The sequence below is a fragment of the Anomaloglossus baeobatrachus genome, chromosome 5 (genome assembly GCF_048569485.1).
Source record: "Anomaloglossus baeobatrachus isolate aAnoBae1 chromosome 5, aAnoBae1.hap1, whole genome shotgun sequence".
Taxonomy (NCBI): domain Eukaryota; kingdom Metazoa; phylum Chordata; class Amphibia; order Anura; family Aromobatidae; genus Anomaloglossus; species Anomaloglossus baeobatrachus.
In genome coordinates this window covers 551390053-551411265 of record NC_134357.1, presented here as the reverse complement: position 1 = coordinate 551411265, position 21213 = coordinate 551390053, and the positions used below count along the sequence as shown (strand labels likewise).

The window sequence follows — 21213 nt, the reverse complement described above, 5'->3', positions numbered from 1 at the left end:
GTCTGTAGTGAGATTTATTACTGTGTCTCCCCATAACCAGGATTACACAGTAGTGAAGAAGACCTCTAGTGAGCGCTGTCAGGCCCCTGTGTCTGAGGGATGGAGAAGACCCCTAAGCCCAATCACGGGGCCTCCACCTCACCCCCCGATACATGAGGACATCAATGACCAGAAGATCCTAGAACTCACTTACAAGATGATTGAGCTGCTGACTGGAGAGGTGACACTGCTGGGAATGCTGGGACATTATACAGGACGGCTATGAAGGGATCGGGGGGATGACGGTATCATTGTATGTGTCAGGTTCCTTTAAGGTGTCAGGACGTCACCGTCTATTTCTCCATGGAGGAGTGGAAGTATTTAGAAGGACACGAAGATCTGTACAAGGATGTTATAATGGAGGATCCCCAGCCCCTCACATCACCAGGTAATAGACAGGACTAAATACATACGGTCTATAATTATCTGTATGTAAGGAATTAATTCAGTCACTGTATGTGTTTCCTCCAGTTCTATCCAGTAAGAGGACAACACCAGAGAGATGTCCCTGTCCTCTTCTCCCACAGGACTGTAAACAAGAAGATCCCAATGTTCCTCAGGATCATCAGGTAGATGGAGAGAAGGTGCCATGAAATCTCCCTATGATGTGTAGACGGCTGTGAAGGTCTTGTGCTCAGTCTTGTTTTATCCTCCAGTGTTATATGTTTTATACTTATGTAATGAGAGCGGTGGAGATGGCAGGATTAGAGCTGATCATAGATGGGACTTCTCCATCTGTCTGTGACTTTTACAATATTTGTTTCAGGGGGAAGATCTGACCCATATTAATACTATAGAGACATATGTGAGGTGTTATGAGCGGTGTAAAGAGGAGATTCCTACTGATAACCGCCCAGGTGAGTAGTGACCACTAAATGCAGAGAAGTCACAGATTCTTCTCTGTCACCGGCTGTGGCTGCTTTATTGGGGTTGAAGTTTCACAATAGAAAATGGTCACCATTCTGCTGCTAGACCACCACATGCTCCTCCACCCAAAACTGTCCCAATTATTTTGGGCATTGGACGCTCTTCTGTTGGAGTGAGCTCTGTTTCAGCCAGATCTTACAAATAGGATCCACCCTATCCCCTGACTGAAATTAAAAGATGTTGATTATTAGCTGCCCAGATTTCTAAACTGGAAAAGCCAAATGACAGCATACATAGAATGTGCAGACAACGTTGGAAATCATGGGAATAAAAATCTAATCTGTATGGTGGACCCCTAAGAGAAAGCGGAGGGTAATGATGCTGTTGACCTCCTAGAATCTCTGCATCTTATTGATGAATATTCCTTCTCTCTCTTCTCTGCTGCTGAATATGCTGATCGGGTCCTTACAAAGGACAGAATAAATGTGAACTGATCCAAATCTGCACTCTTAAATCCAAATGCCCCTTCCCTTCTGAACACCACCATGTGCCTAAACCACAGTTAGTATCCACATGTTTGGCATTGTAGTAGTGAGGACAGCCTGCTTAATTTACGTGGAGCAGGTTTCTAGAAGCACGAGCCGGGCACAATGTACGGGCACTACAATGTACTGGGGACTTATTTTAAATTTTCAATTCTGCAACACTCATTGTGTTTTTCCAGAAACTAAATCGTCACTACACCAGTAGATGAATTCCCAGAGGGGTGTCATTTCCAAAATGTGGTCACTTGAGAGGTTTTTGCAGTTCTGGCACTTAGGGGCTCTGCACATGGAGTCCGCAAACTATTGTATTAAAATCTGTGCTCCAAAAATCAAATGGCGCTCCTTCCGTACCGATCCCTGCGATGCGGCCAAACAGCACTGCACCGTCACATGTGGGGTTTTGACACGTTCAAGAGATAATATGTAACACACCATGGGGCCTTTTTTATCTATTCCTCTTGCAAAAATTGGAAATCTGGGGTTAAAAAAACCTTTTTGTGGTAAAAATGTAATTATTTTTTATTAATTGCTCAATAATATAACATTTTGTGACACACCTATGATGTTAATATGCTCAGTGCGCCCCTAGATGAATTCATTGAGAGGTGCTTTTTGTACGATGGGGTCACTTGTGGGGGGTTTCTGCTGTTCTTGCACCTCAGGGGCTCTGCCAAGTGACATAGCGCTCCCAAAGCATTACAACTAAATCTGAACTGAAATAGGGCGCTCCTTCCCTTCTTCGTTTTGTACGGTGCCTCAAAAGTAGTTTTCAACCATATATGAGGTACTGGTGTACTCAGGAGAAATTGCACAACAAATTGTATGGTGCATTTTCTCTTGTTACACTTGTGGAAATGCGAAATTTGGGGCTAAAGTAACAACATTTTTGAGGGGGAGAAAGTAAAAGTTTCATTTTTTTCTTTCCACATTGCTTTAGTTGTTGTGAAGCACCTAAAGGGTTAATAAACTTCTTGGCTGTTGTGTTGAGCAGTGTGAGGGGTGCAGTTTTTAGAATAGTGTCACTTTTCAGTTTCAAAAATTGGGCTGATATAAAGTAGACGTTGTTGTTGTTTGTGTTTTTGTTTTTTTTTTTCTATAACTGAAGTTCATAAAAATTACATACAAGAAACGTAAATGCATAATCAATAAGCTTATGGATTAAAGCAGATGTAGCATCTCCTTAGATGAAGTACTCCATATATCAGATAATGATTTAGAAGTAATAAACCAACTAATACTCGAGTAGAACAAGACAGTCGATACAATATCTCGAAAAATTATGTTTGAAGGGGTTATAGTCATTTTAGCTTCCAAGGTTTTTAGTTGGTTTACCGGCTGATCTGACTGATAACAGCTATCTTTTTTGATGCAGGATCTTAAATCTATACAATTCCCCCTATGTAAGTACAGTCTTGTGGGCTTCCCAAATAGTAGAAAAGTTGGGTACTCAGCCCCTATTATTCTTTAAGTTTTCCGTTATACCCTTCTCCAATTTGTCTTTATAAATTGCCTTTTTAAGAAGAATTTTATTGATACCCCAATGACATGTCCTTGTCAGGGTCGGTGCTTGATATAAAGTGAGCATCACAGTTGTATGGTCCGACCATGAGATTGCATCTACAGTATATCCACCCCCTTGGTCATTCTAAGGGGCACTTTGCACACTGCGACATCGCAGGTGCGATGTCGGTGGGGTCAAATTGAAAATGACGCACTTCCGGCATCGCATGCGACATCGCAGTGTGTAAAGGCTGGATGATACGATTAACGAGCGCAAAAGCGTCGTAATCGTATCATCGGTGCAGCGTCGGCGTAATCCATGATTACGCTGACGCGACGGTCCGATGTTGTTCCTCGCTCCTGCGGCTGCACACATCGCTGTGTGTGAAGTCGCAGGAGCGAGGAACGTCTCCTACCGGCCTCACTGCGGCTTCCGTAGGATATGCGGAAGGAAGGAGGTGGGCAGGATGTTGACATCCTGCTCATCTCCGCCCCTCCGCTCTGATTGGCCGCCTGCCGTGTGACGTCGCAGTGACGCCGCACGACCCGCCCCCTTAACAAGGAGGCGGGTCGCCGGCCACAGGGACGTCGCACGGCAGGTGAGTGTGTGTGTGAAGCTGGCGTAGCGATAACTTTCGCTACGCCAGCTATCACCACATATCGCTGCTGCGACGGGGGCGGGCACTATCGCACTCGGCATCGCAGCATCGGGCTGCGATGTCGTAGTGTGCAAAGCCCGCCTTAGTGTTTGGATATTACCAAAAAAGAAGTTGATTCTTGTGTATCCCATGTGGGGGTGCGAAAAAAGAATAGGTCTTTTCTGTGGAGCAGTTAATAAGCCAGAGGTCAAATTATGTGTAACTTGTGTATCAGTTTTCTAAAGTTAGTCGTCATTCTATGCTGGGCGCACTTGGTGGGTGGCCACTGAAGGAGAGTCTATCCATGGAGTCCGACAAAATAATACAAAATTCTCCTCCAATTTTCCCTTGCATATGGGGGCCAGCTGTAGCTTTAAAAACACATGATTTAGAAATGGGATTTGGGAGGTATTACAGTAGGTGCGTATATATTGCATAGTATAAATGAGATGTCTATAGCTACCATGTAGTATTATGTATCGTCCCTGTGGATCGGTGGTGGTTGATGAGATTTGAAGAGGGCAGGTCCCCAAAATCAGAATTGCTTCACCTGCTTTTTTTCCTCGGTTGGGATGCTATATATACCGTTGGATATAGATATTTAGCAAAATTACAGTTCTTATTTAGGTTTAGGTGGCTTTCCTGCAGGAAGACTGCTCATTAAGTGCATAACTCATTGAGCATCATAGGTCTTTTGATATTTGAATCTAGACTCTTGACATTCAACCTTATAATCTTAGCCATAATCTTGGGCTTAGTAGAGTAAAGCATAGGAAGCCTTACCTGCAGGGCTGTATTTTGCCTTCGTGCTGCCCTAGGCACTTTAAGTGGTCGCGCCCCTTATTGACAACGTAAAACTGAGTTTTCGCACACGACATCTGTTTAAGGCAGATCTACTCTGTAAAACACTTTAAGGCTATGTGCGCACGTTGCGTACAGTTCACTGCAGAATTTCTGCAGCGATCTGAAGAGCACATGTGCGCTTCTAATCGCTGCAGAAAATGTCCGTAGTGAGCGCCGATTCCATGCGCTCTGCCTGCAGCTCCTGCCATAGACAGAGCAGGAGCTGCCGGAAAAGCGCAGGAAAGAAGTGACATGTCACTTCTTTTTACGCAGCGCTTCGGCAGTAGCCGAAGCGCTGCGCTCTAAAACGCCACGTGCGCACGGCCCCTGCACAATCTCCATAGACTGTGCAGGGGACGCAGGACGCATGCAGTTACGCTACACTACAAAGCGCAGCGTAACTGCATGTATTTGCGCAACGTGCGCACATAGCCTAAAAAGTATCAATGAGAAACGAAGGGCACTAACCCCCCCCCCAATGGGGATCACCACGGGCACATCAAAACATAGCATGGGTATAAAATATTTCCACCGCACCATCCCCACTTATATACTGTGACTGTCACACTGCCCCTAATAAACTACACACTGTCCCCCCTTATAAATTATATCCACCACACCTTCCTCAATTATGAAATATGATCTGCACATTGTCCTCACATCATGCTGCTCCCTCCTCACAATGTCCCATGCATGCTGCCCCCTCCTCACAATGTCCCATGCATGCTGCCCCTCCTCACAATGTCCCATGCATGCTGCTCCCTCCTAACAATGTCCCATGCATGCTGCCCCCTCCTCACAATGTCCCATGCATGCTGCCCCTCCTCACAATGTCCCATGCATGCTGCTCCCTCCTAACAATGTCCCATGCATGCTGCCCCCTCCTCACAGTGTCCCATGCATGCTGCCCCCTCCTCACAGTGTCCCATGCATGCTGCCCCCTCCTCACAGTGTCCCATGCATGCTGCTCCCTCCTAACAATGTCCCATGCATGCTGCCCCCTCCTCACAATGTCCCATGCATGCTGCCCCCTCCTCACAATGTCCCATGCATGCTGCTCCCTCCTAACAATGTCCCATGCATGCTGCCCCCTCCTCACAATGTCCCATGCATGCTGCCCCCTCCTCACAGTGTCCCATGCATGCTGCCCCCTCCTCACAGTGTCCCATGCATGCTGCTCCCTCCTAACAATGTCCCATGCATGCTGCCCCCTCCTCACAATGTCCCATGCATGCTGCCCCCTCCTCACAGTGTCCTATGCATGCTGCCCCCTCCTCACAGTGTCTCATGCATGCTGCCCCCTCCTCACAGTGTCCCATGCATGCTGCACCCTCCTCACAATGTCCCATGCATGCTTCCCCCTCCTCACAGTGTCCCATGCATGCTGCCCCCTCCTCACAGTGTCCCATGCATGCTGCCCCCTCCTCACAGTGTCCCATGCATGCTGCCCCCTCCTCACAGTGTCTCATGCATGCTGCTCCCTCCTCACAATGTCCCATGCATGCTGCTCCCTCCTAACAATGTCCCATGCATGCTTCCCCCTCCTCACAGTGTCCCATGCATGCTGCCCCCTCCTCACAGTGTCCCATGCATGCTGCCCCCTCCTCACAGTGTCCCATGCATGCTGCTCCCTCCTAACAATGTCCCATGCATGCTGCCCCCTCCTCACAATGTCCCATGCATGCTGCCCCCTCCTCACAATGTCCCATGCATGCTGCTCCCTCCTAACAATGTCCCATGCATGCTGCCCCCTCCTCACAGTGTCCCATGCATGCTGCCCCCTCCTCACAGTGTCCCATGCATGCTGCCCCCTCCTCACAGTGTCCCATGCATGCTGCTCCCTCCTAACAATGTCCCATGCATGCTGCCCCCTCCTCACAATGTCCCATGCATGCTGCCCCCTCCTCACAATGTCCCATGCATGCTGCTCCCTCCTAACAATGTCCCATGCATGCTGCCCCCTCCTCACAGTGTCCCATGCATGCTGCTCCCTCCTAACAATGTCCCATGCATGCTGCCCCCTCCTCACAATGTCCCATGCATGCTGCCCCCTCCTCACAGTGTCCCATGCATGCTGCCCCCTCCTCACAGTGTCCCATGCATGCTGCCCCCTCCTCACAGTGTCCCATGCATGCTGCCCCCTCCTCACAGTGTCCCATGCATGCTGCCCCCTCCTCACAGTGTCCCATGCATGCTGCCCCCTCCTCACAGTGTCCCATGCATGCTGCCCCCTCCTCACAGTGTCCCATGCATGCTGCCCCCTCCTCACAGTGTCCCATGCATGCTGCCCCCTCCTCACAGTGTCCCATGCATGCTGCCCCCTCCTCACAGTTTCCCATGCATGCTGCCCCCTCCTCACAGTGTCCCATGCATGCTGCCCCCTCCTCACAGTGTCCCATGCATGCTGCCCCCTCCTCACAGTGTCCCATGCATGCTGCCCCCTCCTCACAGTGTCCCATGCATGCTGCCCCCTCCTCACAATGTCCCATGCATGCTGCCCCCTCCTCACAATGTCCCATGCATGCTGCCCCCTCCTCACAATGTCCCATGCATGCTGCCCCCTCCTCACAGTGTCCCATGCATGCTGCCCCCTCCTCACAATGTCTCATGCATGCTGCTCCCTCCTAACAATGTCCCATGCATGCTGCACCCTCCTCACAATGTCCCATGCATGCTGCCCCCTCCTCACAATGTCCCATGCATGCTGCCCCCTCCTCACAGTGTCTCATGCATGCTGCTCCCTCCTCACAATGTCCCATGCATGCTGCTCCCTCCTAACAATGTCCCATGCATGCTGCCCCCTCCTCACAGTGTCCCATGCATGCTGCCCCCTCCTCACAGTGTCCCATGCATGCTGCCCCCTCCTCACAGTGTCCCATGCATGCTGCCCCTCCTCACAGTGTCCCATGCATGCTGCCCCCTCCTCACAGTGTCCCATGCATGCTGCCCCCTCCTCACAGTGTCTCATGCATGCTGCCCCCTCCTCACAGTGTCCCATGCATGCTGCCCCCTCCTCAGTGTCCCATGCATGCTGCCCCCTCCTCACAGTGTCCCATGCATGCTGCCCCCTCCTCAGTGTCCCATGCATGCTGCCCCCTCCTCAGTGTCCCATGCATGCTGCCCCCTCCTCACAGTGTCCCATGCATGCTGCCCCCTCCTCACAGTGTCCCATGCATGCTGCCCCCTCCTCACAGTGTCCCATGCATGCTGCCCCCTCCTCACAGTGTCCCATGCATGCTGCCCCCTCCTCACAGTGTCCCATGCATGCTGCCCCCTCCTCACAATGTCCCGTGCATGCTGCCCCCTCCTCACAGTGTCCCGTGCATGCTGCCCCTCTCCATGAGCTCCTAATGCTGCCTTCCTCTTTTCCATAATGACACCTCCATGCTGCCCCATTCATCATACTAAGACCACCACACTAACGCTTATGCTGAGACACACACACACACACACACACACACACACTACCCCACTCTTGATATTGACTCCCCCTACATTGTTCCACTCCATACTGAGCCCACACATGCTGCCCCTTCTCCATAATGAGCTCCCAATGCTGCCCCCCTCTTATTCTGAGTCCTTACACTCCCCCCCCATCGATATTGTCATTGCTCTATCCCTCAACCCTTGTCCTCTGTCTCTAGCATTGGCCCCTCTCTCCCATTCCCCCAGCAGCAGCCTCTCTCCCCCCGCCTCCAGCAGCAGCCTCTCCCCCAGCATCAGCCTCTCTCCCCCCAGCATCAGCCTCTCTCCCCCCAGCCTCCCTCAGCATCAGCCTCCTCCAGCATCAGCCTCTCTCCTCCCAGCCTCCCCCAGCATGAGCCTCCTCCAGCATCAGCCTCTCTCCTCCCAGCCTCCCCCAGCATGAGCCTCCTCCAGCATCAGCCTCTCTCCTCCCAGCCTCCCCCAGCATGAGCCTCCTCCAGCATCAGCCTCTCTCCTCCCAGCCTCCCCCAGCATCAACCTCCCTCCTCCCAGCCTCCCCCAGCATCAGCCTCCCTTCTCCCAGCCTCCCCCAGCATCAGCCTCCCTTCTCCCAGCCTCCCCCAGCATCAGCCTCCCTCAGCATCAGCCTCCCTCCTCATCAGCCTCCCTCCTCCAAGCCTCCCCCTCCCCCTCCCAGCCTCCCCAAGCATCAGCCTCCCTCCTCCCAGCCTCCCTCAGCATCAGCCTCCCTCCTCCAAGCCTCACCTTCCCCCTCCCAGCCTCCCCCAGCATCAGCCTCTCTCCTCCCAGCCTCCCCCAGCCTCAGCCTCCCTCCTCCCAGCCTCCCCCAGCATCAGCCTCCCTCCTCCCAGCCTCAGCCTCCCTCAGCATCAGCCTCCCTCCTCCAAGCCTCCCTCAGCATCAGCTTCCCTCCTCCAAGCCTCACCCTCCCAGCTTCCCCCAGCATCAGCCTCTCTCCTCCCAGCCTCCCCCAGCATCAGCCTCCCTCCTCCCCCAGCATCAGCCTCCCTCCTCCCCCAGCATCAGCCTCCCTTCTCCCCCAGCATCAGCCTCCCTCAGCATCAGCCTCCCTCCTCCCAGCCTCCCCCAGCATCAGCCTCCCTCCTCCCAGCCTCCCCCAGCATCAGCCTCCCTCCTCCCAGCCTCCCCCAGCATCAGCCTCCCTCCTCCCAGCCTCCCCCAGCATCAGCCTCCCTCCTCCCAGCCTCCCCCAGCATCAGCCTCCCTTCTCCCAGCCTCCCCCAGCATCAGCCTCCCTTCTCCCAGCCTCCCCCAGCATCAGCCTCCCTCAGCATCAGCCTCCCTCAGCATCAGCCTCCCCCTCCAAGCCTCCCCCTCCAAGCCTCCCCAAGCATCAGCCTCCCTCCTCATAGCCTCCCTCAGCATCAGCCTCCCTCCTCCAAGCCTCACCTTCCCCCTCCCAGCCTCCCCCAGCATCATCCTCTCTCCTCCCAGCCTCCCCCAGCCTCAGCCTCCCTCCTCCCAGCCTCCCCCAGCCTCAGCCTCCCTCCTCCCAGCCTCCCCCAGCATCAGCCTCCCTCCTCCCAGCCTCCCCCAGCATCAGCCTTCCTGCTCCCAGCCTCCCCCAGCATCAGCCTCCCTCCTCCCTCAGTATCAGCCTCCCTCCTCCAAGCCTCCCTCAGCATCAGCTTCCCTCCTCCAAGCCTCACCCTCCCAGCCTCCCCCAGCATCAGCCTCTCTCCTCCCAGCCTCCCCCAGCATCAGCCTCCCTCCTCCAAGCCTCCCTCAGCATCAGCTTCCCTCCTCCAAGCCTCACCCTCCCAGCCTCCCCCAGCATCAGCCTCTCTCCTCCCAGCCTCCCCCAGCATCAGCCTCCCCAAGCCTCAGCCTCCCTTCTCCCCCAGCCTCAGCCTCCCTCCTCCCCCAGCCTCAGCCTCCCTCCTCCCCCAGCCTCAGCCTCCCTCCTCCCTCAGCCTCCCTCCTCCCTCAGCCTCCCTCCTCCCTCAGCCTCCCTCCTCCAAGTCTCCCTCAGCATCAGCTTCCCTCCTCCAAGCCTCACCCTCCCCCTCCCAGCCTCCCCCAGCATCAGCCTCCCTCAGCATCAGCCTCCCCCTCCCAGCCTCCCCCAGAATCAGCCTCTCTTCTCCCAGCCTCCCCCCCAGCTTCAGCCTCTCTCTCCCCCCAGCCTCACTCTCCCCCCAGCCTTAGCCTCTCTCTCCCCCCAGCCTTAGCCTCTCTCTCCCCCCAGCCTCCCCCCCGCCTCAGCCTCTCTCCCCCCAGCCTCAGCCTCCCTCTCTTCCCCCAGCCTCAGCCTCTTTCTCTTCCCAGCCTCCCTCCAGCCTCAGCCTCTTTCTCTTCCCAGCCTCCCTCCAGCCTCAGCCTCTCTCTCTTCCCAGCCTCCCCCCAGCCTCAGCCTCTCTCTTCCCAGCCTCCCCCCAGTCTCAGTCTCTCTCTCTTCCCAGCCTCAGCCTCTCTCTCTTCCCAGCCTCCCCTCAGCCTCTCTCTTCCCAGCCTCTCTCTTCCCAGCCTCAGCCTCTCTCTCTCTTCCCAGCCTCCCTCTCTTCCCAGCCTCCCCCAGCCTCTCTCTCTTCCCAGCCTCCCCCAGCCTCAGCCTCTCTCCCCCCAGCCTCCCCTTGCATGATTACAGTGGACAAAAAGAGGCATCGCAATTTGCAACGATCAGCAACTAACCTGTAAGGAGCCCATACATTCTAGGCTCTGCCTCTGCCTTACCTGCTCCGGTGCCCGCCGCCCTGCTCTGGCTGGCTCCTCTTCTGGCTTGCTCCAGCTGCAGACGCGTCCTCCTCCGCGGCGTGTGTCATCTGCAGGATTGGACGCTGCAGCATGGGGCAGTGAGCTGACTGTCGCGCCCGCGCGCCTCTGACCCCGGAAGTGCAGGCCATGGAACTTCCGGGGTTAGTCAGCTCACTATGCCTGGCGCCCGCCATGTATTTAAATAGACAGCAGAAGTGCGCCTGTCCTCCCTCCCAACCCCCCCTCCCCCCCCCCTCCCGGAACACAGCCGAGTGTAACGGGGGGCGGGGATGTAAAAAAAAAAAAATTTATATATATTTTTTTTTTTTTTTTGCTGCCAGAAAGTGCCGCCCCCCGCAACGTGCCGCCCTAGGCACGGGACCACGGGTGCCTAGTGGCAAATACGGCCCTGCTTACCTGTATTCTCAACTTAATAGGTTGTATATCTAGGACGACTCTGGACCCAGTGTGAAGTCCGTGGGTCCTTGATAGCATGTTCAAAATCTTTTTAAGCTTACTAAGGGGTTCCACAAGAGGGATCAGGGGTGACTAAGATACTGCAATTGTCACGTGAAAAAAAATACGTACTCATTAAAAAATATTGCTTGTAGGAGAGGGAAAAAAGGGAGGACGGAAGAAGACCATTCCCCTAGTCTCCCCTCCCTTCGGTAAAGCAAAAATTTCCAAAAAGCAATAATATTCAACTATAAAGTTACTTTGACCGTCTGCACAAATTCTTCCGAAGGATGAACCAGGGAACTTCTAACCCTTGTAGGGGCTTGGTAGCAATGGACACCCTACAGTAGTATCTAGTGCATATAGCGATGCTCGAGTCAATAGAGAGAATGGATTGTTCCTCAATCACCGTCTATTTAAGTAGCTAACAGAAATTTCTATGTACTGTACGAGAGAAATGCTTATGAGATTAACAATAATCAAATGTCCTTCAAGGAAAAATAATGGACTGGCAAATAACAATTATAATTCAACTCTAATATTAGGCCAAGGTATCTTCTGTTGTCTGCAGACAATGGGAAGTAAGGCAGCTCAGGTTGGGTTATGTTTGATAATGGTCTGGGTGTGGGGCTCTCTCTTTTGGGACCCAAAAGTTGCTCTATTGGTGAAGGTGTAGTATGGAGTTCCAGTTCCCAGTCCATCAGATTGGCGAGTGGGATCACCAGGTTGGTGCAAAAGGCTGGAAGGTGCTGGAATGATCTTAATACAGTTCAGCGGCCATCCTTTATAACTATTAGGGCAAACGGAAAGCCCTATAGGTACCTTATGTCCTTGTTTTTCAGGGCAAGAAGGAGTAGTTGCACTGCCTTCTGCTTTGGAGAGTGATTCAGCAGAGATCTAGATATAATTGGATGGGGTTCCTTAAAATTCAATCTTGCTGAGTAAGCAAACTTTAGTCATGATAATGTCCTTCATTTGAAAGTCATGAATGCAGCAACTCCCATCAAGTGGCTGGTTCTGACAACCTTTAGGATGTAGTGCTCTGTGTTTCCTATCCAATTTTATTTTGTGGGAGGCAGGCTGATCCAGAATGAAGTGAAATATTGATTCAAGGATAGCGTGGACGTCTTCCAAACCTGTTGCCTCAGGGATGCCTCTTACCTGTATATTATTGTGGCGCCCTCTATTATTTAGGTCCTCTAAATGTTTTGTTTCACTCAGAGCTTTAGCATAGGTAGTAATGCTTCTCTGTAGTTTACAAATATATTGTCTGATGATTTCATCTTTCGTTTCGATAGTCTATTCTGTCTGCAAGGAGTTTGTCGTCTTGATGTATTAAGTTGATTTCGGTTTTAAAGGCATCTTTAACTTCCAAGATGAAGGAATTAGTCATCCGTAGTGGGGAGGAGGCTGAGGCATTTTTTCATTTGTTTGTGGTCTGAGATAAGCTCCAAATCCCCGAACTCAGTGTCCGATGGGGAGTCCTGCTGTCCCTCTATAATAGCCTGGGGGAAGACTAGCGCAGATAGCGATGGTGTAGCCCCCACCGACATGTCTGGTGGGTCTGACCAGGCAGCTTTGTTTTTCGCTAAGCCTCCTTTGTAATTTTGTTGGATATGGTCATTGGCGCCATAGTCTCCTTTTTAGTAGGATCTGGTCTTAAAGGGTTATTGGGAGTATAAATTTCTCTAATTTTTGGAATAGCTCAAATTGCCTCTCCCCCTTTAATTTAGCCAGTATGCTGTATAAGGGGGATCAGGCTATTTTCTCTCCCAACATAAATATTGATTTGTTAATCTTACCAACCCGCAGTAATTGGCTGCTCGCTGGTTTGGCCAATAGTTTACACTTTGAAATCTGATGAATTCCTTTCTTTAGGCGATCTGGAGTGTTACATTCAAGTAGCTATTAGATATGCAGTTAAATGTCTATCCTTATATTCTCAGACAGCCAGCTCCCGGTCTAAGAATTTCAAAAATAAGAGACCACTAGGTAGCAGCAAAACTGTAGCGCCGACATCCCTGCACTGCCTAGCCTATCCTTAGCAGGGATGCTAACTTACCACTGCAGCTGAACTGCGTCCTCCTCTGCACTTCCCTGGCCGTCCATGTGCTCCACTGCTGCTTCCTTGTGTACGCTGCACAAGTCCTCCGGGATTACGCTTAGGGCACCTGCCCTGCTCTTAAAGGGCTGACGCATTATTCTCGGAAGTGCCTCTCTGCCTATGGCAAATAGGCACTGGGTATTTAATGCATCCTCCCACTAGGGGAGGTGCCTGCGCAATGTCCTTAGTTAGTCAGTTACAGTGCCTTTCGGCCCCCTTTGAATTTTTGAACCTTTTCTCACATTTTAGGCTTCAAACATAAAGATAAAAAAATTTAATTTTATGGTGAAGAATAAACAACAAATGGGACACAATTGTGAATTTGAACGAAATTTATTGCTTATTTTAAACTTTTTAAAAAAATAAATAACTGAAAATTGGGGCATGCAATATTATTCGTCCCCTTTAAGTTAATACTTTGCAGCGCCACCTTTTGCTGTGATTACAGCTGCAAGTCGCTTGGGGTATGTGTCTATCAGTTTTGCACATCGAGAGACTGAAATTCTTGCCCATTATTCCTTTGCAAATAGCTTGAGCTGAGTGAGGTTGGATGGAGAGCGTTTGTGAACAGCAGTTTTCAGCTCTTTCCACAGATTCTCGATTGGATTCAGGTGTGGACTTTGACTTGGCCATTCTAACACCTGTATATTTTTATTTGTGAACCATTCCATTGTAGATTTTGCTTTATATTTGGGATCATTGTCTTGTTGGAAGACAAATCTCCGTCCCAGTCTCAGATCTTTTGCAGACTCCAACAGGTTTTCTTCAAGAATGGGTAGTGTTGAAGTTAATGGTTCTGAGTGATGCTCATGAATACATTTTGGACAATTTTGTGTTAAATTTCTTCAAGAATGGTCCTGTATTTGGCTCCATCCATCTTCCTATCAATTTTAACCATCTTCCCTGTCCCTGCTGAAGAAAAGCAGGTCCAAACCATGATGCTGCCACCACCATGTTTGACAGTGGGGATGGCGTGTGCAGGCTGATGAGCTGTGTTGCTTTTACGTCAAACATACCATTTGGCATTGTGGCCAAATAGTTCGATTTTGGTTTCATCTGACCAGAGCAACTTCTTCCACATGTTTGGTGTGTCTCCCAGGTGGCTTGTGGCAAACATTAAACAACACGTTTTATAGATATCTTTGAGAAAATGCTTTCTCCTTGCCATTCTTCCATAAAGGCCAGATTTGTGCAGTGTACGACTGATTTTTGTCCTATGGACAGACTCTCCCACCTCAGCTGTAGATCTCTGCAGTTCATCCAGAGTGATCATGGGCCTCTTGGCTGCATCTCTGATCAGTCTTCTCCTTGTTGAGATGAAATTTTTGAGGGACGGCCGGGTCTTGGTAGATTTGCATTGGTATGTTACTCCTTCCATTTCAATATGATCGCTTGCACAGTGCTTCTTGGGATGTTTAAAGTTGTGGAAATCTTCTTGTAACCAAATCTGGCTTTAAACTTTTCCACAACAGTATCACGGACCTGCCTGTTGTGTTCCTTGGTCTTTATGATGCTCTCTGTGCTTTAATCAGAACACTGAGACTATCACAGAGCAGGTGCATTTATACGGAGACTTGATTACACACAGGTGGATTATATTTTTCATCATAGTATCATAGTATCATAGTTTTTAAGGTTGAAGGGAGACTGTAAGTCCATCTAGTTCAACCCGTAGCCTAACATGTTGATCCAGAGGAAGGCAAAAAAAACCCCAATGTGGCAAACAAGTTTCAATGGGGAAAAAATTTCCTTCCTGACTCCACATCCGGCAATCAGACTAGTTCCCTGGATCAATACCCTGTCATAAAATCTAATATACATAACTGGTAATATTAAATTTTTCAAGAAAGGCGTCCAGGCTCTGCTTAAATGTTAGTAGTGAATCACTCATTACAACATCATGCGGCAGAGAGTTCCACAGTCTCACTGCTCGTACAGTAAAGAATCCTCGTCTGTGATTATGATTAAACCTTCTTTCCTCAAGACGTAGCGGATGCCCCCGTGTTCCAGTCGCAGGCCTAGGTGTAAAAAGATCTTTGGAAAGGTCTCTGTACTGTCCCCTCATATATTTATACATTGTGATTAGATCCCCCCTAAGCCTTCGTTTTTCCAAACTAAATAACCCCAAGTTTAATAACCTGTCTTGGTATTGCAGCCCACCCATTCCTCTAATAATCTTGGTGGCTCTTCTCTGCACCCTCTCCAGTTCAGCTATGTCCTTCTTATATATCTGTGACCAGAATTGTACACAGTATTCTAAGTGCGGTCGCACTAGTGACTTGTACAGAGGTAGAACTATATTTTTTTCATGAACACTTATACCTCTTTTAATACATCCCATTATTTTATTAGCCCTGGCAGCAGCTGCCTGACACTGTCCACTAAAGTGAAGTTTACCATCCACCCATACACCCAAGTCTTTTTCTGTGTCTGTTTTACCCAGTGTTCTACAATTAAGTACATAATCATAAATGTTATTTCCTCTACCCAAGTGCATGACCTTACATTTATCTACATTAAACTTCAATTGCCACTTCTCAGCCCAATCCTCCAATTTACATAAATCTCCCTGTAATATAAAATTATCCTCCTCTGTATTGATTACCCTGCAGAGTTTAGTATCATCTGCAAATATTGAAATTCTACTCCGCATGCCCCCAACAAGGTCATTTATAAATATGTTGAAAAGAAGCGGGCCCAATACTGACCCCTGTGGTACCCCACTATGAACTGAGACCCAGTCCGAGTACGTACCATTAAAACCACCCTTTGTTTCCTATCACTGAGCCAGTTTTTAACCCAGTTACACATATTTTCCCCTATCCCCATTATTCTCATTTTATGTACCAACCTTTTGTGTGGCACTGTATCAAAAGCTTTTGAAAAGTCCATATACACAACATCCACTGCATTTCCCTGGTCCAGACTTGAACTTACCTCTTCATAGAAGCTGATCAAATTAGTTTGACAGGATCGATCCCTCATAAACCCATGTTGATACTCTGTCATAAGGTTATTTTTCTTGAGATACTCCAGTATAGCATCTCTCAAGAAACCCTCAAGGATTTTACCAACCGTAGAGGTTAAACTTACCGGCCTATAATTTCCCGGCTCAGTTTTTGTCCCCTTTTTGAATATTGGCAACACATTTGCTATGCGCCAGTCCTGCGGTACCGACCCTGTTATTAAGGAATCTGAGAAGATTAAAAATAATGGTCTATCTATCACAGAACTCAATTCCTGTAGTACTCTGGGGTGTATGCCATCCGGGCCCGGAGATTTGTCAACCTTAGTGATTTCGAGGCGGCGGCGTACTTCCTGCTGGGTTAAGCAGGTAATATTCAAGGGTGAATTTATGGTATCACTGGTCATGTCATCTGCCATGGCATTTTCTTGTATAAAAACCGTAGAAAAAAAGTCATTCAGCAGGTTGGCTTTACCCTCATCCCCTTCCACCATTTCACCAAGACTATTTTTAAGGGGGCCAACACTATCGCTTTTCAGTTTTTTACTGTTTATGTAGTTAAAGAATATTTTAGGATTATTTTTACTTTCTCTCGCAATGAGTCTCTCTGTCTCAAACTTAGCTAACTTAATTTGCTTTTTACATATTTTATTTAATTTTCTATAATTATATAATGCCTCATCACTACCTACCCTCTTTAATTCTTTTAAGGCTTTCTGTTTTTCTTTTATTGCTTCCCTTACAGCTCTATTTAGCCATAGGGGTTTCCTCCTATTTCTAGCATGTTTGTTCCCATAGGGTATATTTTCTGCACAAGCCCTATTCAGGATGCTCATAAAAGTCTCCCATTTGCTTTGTGTACTTTTATTACTTAGTACATCATCCCAGTTAATTGCACTAAGATCATCTCTCAACCGTTTAAAATTTGCTTTCCTGAAGTTTAGTGTCCTTGTAGCCCCTCTACTAGACATCTTACTAAAGAATACATGAAAACTTATTATTTTGTGATCACTTTTCCCCAAGTAACCCCCAACTTGTATATTTGATATGCGGTCTGGCCTATTGGTTAGTACAAGGTCTAGTAGTGCTCCCCCTCTTGTGGGGTCCTGTACCATTTGTGAAAGGTAATTATCTTTCATTGTTATCAAAAATCTATTTCCTTTGCTGGAACTGCAAGTTTCTGTTCCCCAATTTATATCAGGATAGTTAAAGTCCCCCATAATAATTACCTCTCCGAGACTCGCTGCTTTATCAATTTGCTTTATGAGGAGATTCTCTACCTCTTCCATAATATTCGGCGTCTTATAACACACCCCTATCAGTATTTTATTATTCATTCTCCCCCCCCTTATCTCCACCCATAGGGACTCTACATTCTCAGTACCCTCACATATGTTGTCACGCAGGATGGGTTTTAAGGATGATTTTACATATAGACACACACCTCCCCCTCGCTTATTTGTACGGTCATTCCTGAATAGGCTATAACCCTGTAAATTAACAGCCCAGTCATAGCTCTCATCCAGCCATGTCTCTGATATCCCCACTATATCATAATTTTCTTCCAACAATATTAATTCTAATTCCTCCACCTTATTTGTGAGGCTTCGGGCATTAGTGTACATGCACGTTACGTATGACTCTGTACCTGTATTCCTGCTTACTGTATTAACTGTCCTAACCCTTTCCCCCGTACCACCCCCAATTTCATTACTTGTGCCCTGGTCACTATCTGCACTACATTCCCCTTCTATAAAGTGAATACCCTCGCCCCCCATTCCTAGTTTAAACACTCCTCCAACCTTCTAGCCATTTTCTGCCCCAGCAGAGCTGCACCTTCCCCATTAAGATGCAGCCCATCCCTAGCATAGAATCTGTAGCCAACTGAAAAGTCGGCCCAATTCTCCAGGAACCCAAAACCCTCTTTCCTACACCAATTCCTGAGCCACCTGTTAACCTCCCTGATCTCTCTTTGCCTCTCTGGTGTGGCTCGTGGCACAGGTAGTATTTCCGAAAATACCACCTTTGAGGTCCATGCTTTAAGCTTACAACCTAATTCCCTGAAATCATCTTTAAGGACCTTCCACCTACCTCTAACTTTGTCATTTGTGCCAATGTGTACAATGACCGCTGGGTCCTCCCCAGCCCCTCCCAGTAATCTGTCAACCCGATCAGCGATGTGCCGAACTCGAGCGCCAGGAAGACAACACACTGTTCGGCGATCCCTGTCTTTGTGACAGATTGCCCTATCTGTCCCCCTAATAATTGAGTCCCCCACTACCAGTACCTGTCTTGCCTGCCCTGCACTCCTATTCCCCCCCTTACTGGAGCAGACACTCCTCTGGCGTTCAGAGGTCATGCCTTGCTGCAGCAATGCTACCCCTGTAATGACATCCCCCTCATCTGCCAAGTTTGCAAACCTATTGGGGTGTGTCAGTTCAGGACTAGCCTTCCTAGCACTTTTCCCTTTACCCCCCTTTCTAACTGTCACCCAGCTACCTACCTCACCGTCCTGCCGCTCCCTACTACGATCCTCCCCCACATCTGACCCAGCAAGCTGCTGCTCAGTGAGCAGCAGACTCCTTTCCATATTGCTAATGCATCTCAGAGTTGCCAGCTGCTCATTTAGATCCAGTATCTGGGCTTCCAAATGTGCAACTTGCTCACATCTCGAACAACAGTATGCACCCTCGAACGGCTTTTCAAGGACTGCATACATGAGACAAGATGTACACTGGATCGCATTAGCAATAGTGGAGCACATTTTCTAATGGGGATAGCACTAAACAAATGTTAAGTAATTAAACAACTAAATACAAACAATTCTACTCACACTTACTTTTGCTCACACTTTGCTCACTCACGCTCACAATGAAGAAGACAGGCTAAAATTCAGAAGTCTTCCTTCCGGCTGTAACGGCCAAAACCCGGTTCTCCTTGAGCTCGCGGTGACTCTTCACTTATCCCAGAAGGCACAGGGAATATGCAAATTATCCTTGCAAGACTCCTTCCCTGGCTTTTGCTCACACTTTGCTCACTCACGCTCACAATGAAGAAGACAGGCTAAAATTCAGAAGTCTTCCTTCCGGCTGTAACGGCCAAAACCCGGTTCTCCTTGAGCTCGCGGTGACTCTTCACTTATCCCAGAAGGCACAGGGAATATGCAAATTATCCTCGCAAGACTCCTTCCCTGGCATCATCAGTCATTTAGAGCAACATTTGATTATTCAGAGATCCTCAATGAACTTCTGGAGTGAGCTTGCTGCACTAAAAGTAAAGAGGCCGAATAATATTGCACGCCCCATTTTTCAGTTTATTAGTTTATTCTTTTTTTACAAAAGTTTAAAATAAGCATTACATTTCATTCAACTTCATAATTGTGTCCCACTTGTTGTTGATTCTTCACCATAACATTACATTTTTTATCTTTATGTTTGAAGCCTGAAATATGGGAAAAGGTTGAAAAATTCAAGGGGGGCGAATACTTTCGCAAGGCACTGTATCTGTCTGCTAGCAAGTTTCAGATCCCAAAGTTCCTGTAATCATCACCTGTCCCTTTGCCTATTTACTTTCTTTTGTCTGAACCTGCCTTGCCCACCATACCAGTCCGTGTCGGTTGTTTTGCCTACCTCAGTTATCCCATCTGTTCCCGCCGGTACTAGAGACTTTACTTGCCTGTACCAGTGTCCGTACCTGCGCCAAGGAGTTCAGACTGTCAGTTAGTATGCGGTTCAAATCTGCACCTTCTCCTCAGAACTAGGCTGGAATAATCAGGCGCTGTTGTCCGACTTTTGGGAAGGTTTATACGGGAGGATAAATGATGAACTGTCTGGATATTCCTGCCATTTTGGATGACCTTGTTTCCTTGGCTACCCGAGTCAACCTCAGCTTCCAGGAGCGATCCTTGGAGGTGAAACTTGATAGGAGACCTATACATCTGAATCTATCCCTCCAGAAGCCTCTGGTTTCCCAGCTTCCATTTGCTGCCCCTGCTCCTGAACCCATGCAGGTCGACCATATCAAGGTATTCGATCAACGTTGAGAACATCGTCAAGATGGGCCTGTGTATCTACTGCGGAGGTGCGGAACACTTCATCCATGCCTGTCCCGTGAGCCTGGGACCTTCTTGCATAGGTCTGTAGGTGTAGGAGAGGCTAGTTTTGGTGAGAACAAATCCTCTTACTATGCCCGTGTCTGTATTGTGTAAAGGTATTCGGTTCTTTGAGACTGCCCACCTAGATTCCGGATCTGCTAGGAACTTTATCCAACAAGCTGTGGTGGATCGGTACCAGATCCCCATCCGACACCCCCGAAGTCCCTTGACGGTGTCTTCTGTGGATGAAACACTCTGGATGGAACCAATATGCTTTTGTTTCTGAGCCGGTGGAACTTTAAGTGGGAGCTTCACATTCGGAGATCTCTTTCCTGGTGCTTCCGAACTTGTCCTGTGCACTTACTTTGGGTCTGCCTTAGCTCCATTCTCATGTGTTTGCCTTGGACTGGAAATCTGGAGAAGTGCTCCACTTAGGGCAGAATTGCCACAAGAGATGTCTGGTTCCTGAAGCATCTGTGATGACTACCCTGGAAGCTGGTGCCTTCCGGGAAGAGGCTTCTCAAGGAACAGCCATCAACCCTACCCCTTCCACTAGCTATTCCTTCAGCTATCAAGGACTTCTTGCTGGAAAAGAAACTTCCTTCAGGCCTGGTGAAGAGAGGCGTAAGGGGGGAGGTACTGTAACATCGGCATCCATTCACTGCTTGGCCTTTCCATTGCAGGGACGCCGACTTACCACTGAGGCTGAACTGTGTCCTCCACACTTCTCCGGCCGCCCATGTGCACCAATGCTGCTTCCTCCTCCCGGGGCGTGTGCACGCCGCGTTATTTCCTGGAGGTTTCTGCCTATAACAGAGTCAATAGGTATTTAAGGCAATATCTTTTAATTAGTCAGTTATCTGTCTGTTAGATAGTTGTTGTCAGGTCCCATAGTTCCTATGTCCATCACCTGTTCTTTTGACCATTTACCCTCTCCTTTGTGTAGCTGCCTTGCCCACCGTGCCCATTGTCCTGCCTGCCTCAGCCATCCCGGCTGTTCC

The 21213-nt window shown here is 49.0% G+C and overlaps 2 protein-coding genes across 3 annotated transcripts in view; one reads left to right on the top strand and one right to left on the bottom strand.

Annotated features, from left to right (window-relative positions):
• Positions 1–21213, bottom strand: part of LOC142312968 (uncharacterized) — a 408714-nt gene that overhangs the window by 128845 nt on the left and 258656 nt on the right. The gene's annotated exons all lie outside the window — the stretch shown is intronic.
• LOC142312238 (uncharacterized) overlaps positions 1–21213 on the top strand; it is a 155119-nt gene that overhangs the window by 23379 nt on the left and 110527 nt on the right. The window contains exons 2-5 of one of the 2 annotated variants that reach the window (XM_075351157.1): positions 41–220; positions 304–427; positions 511–608; positions 806–896. The exons of the other annotated variant lie outside the window; for it this stretch is intronic. Coding sequence (XP_075207272.1) covers positions 41–220; positions 304–427; positions 511–608; positions 806–896 — 493 coding nt within the window. The remainder of the gene's footprint in view (positions 1–40; positions 221–303; positions 428–510; positions 609–805; positions 897–21213) is intronic. 2 annotated transcript variants of the gene reach the window in all.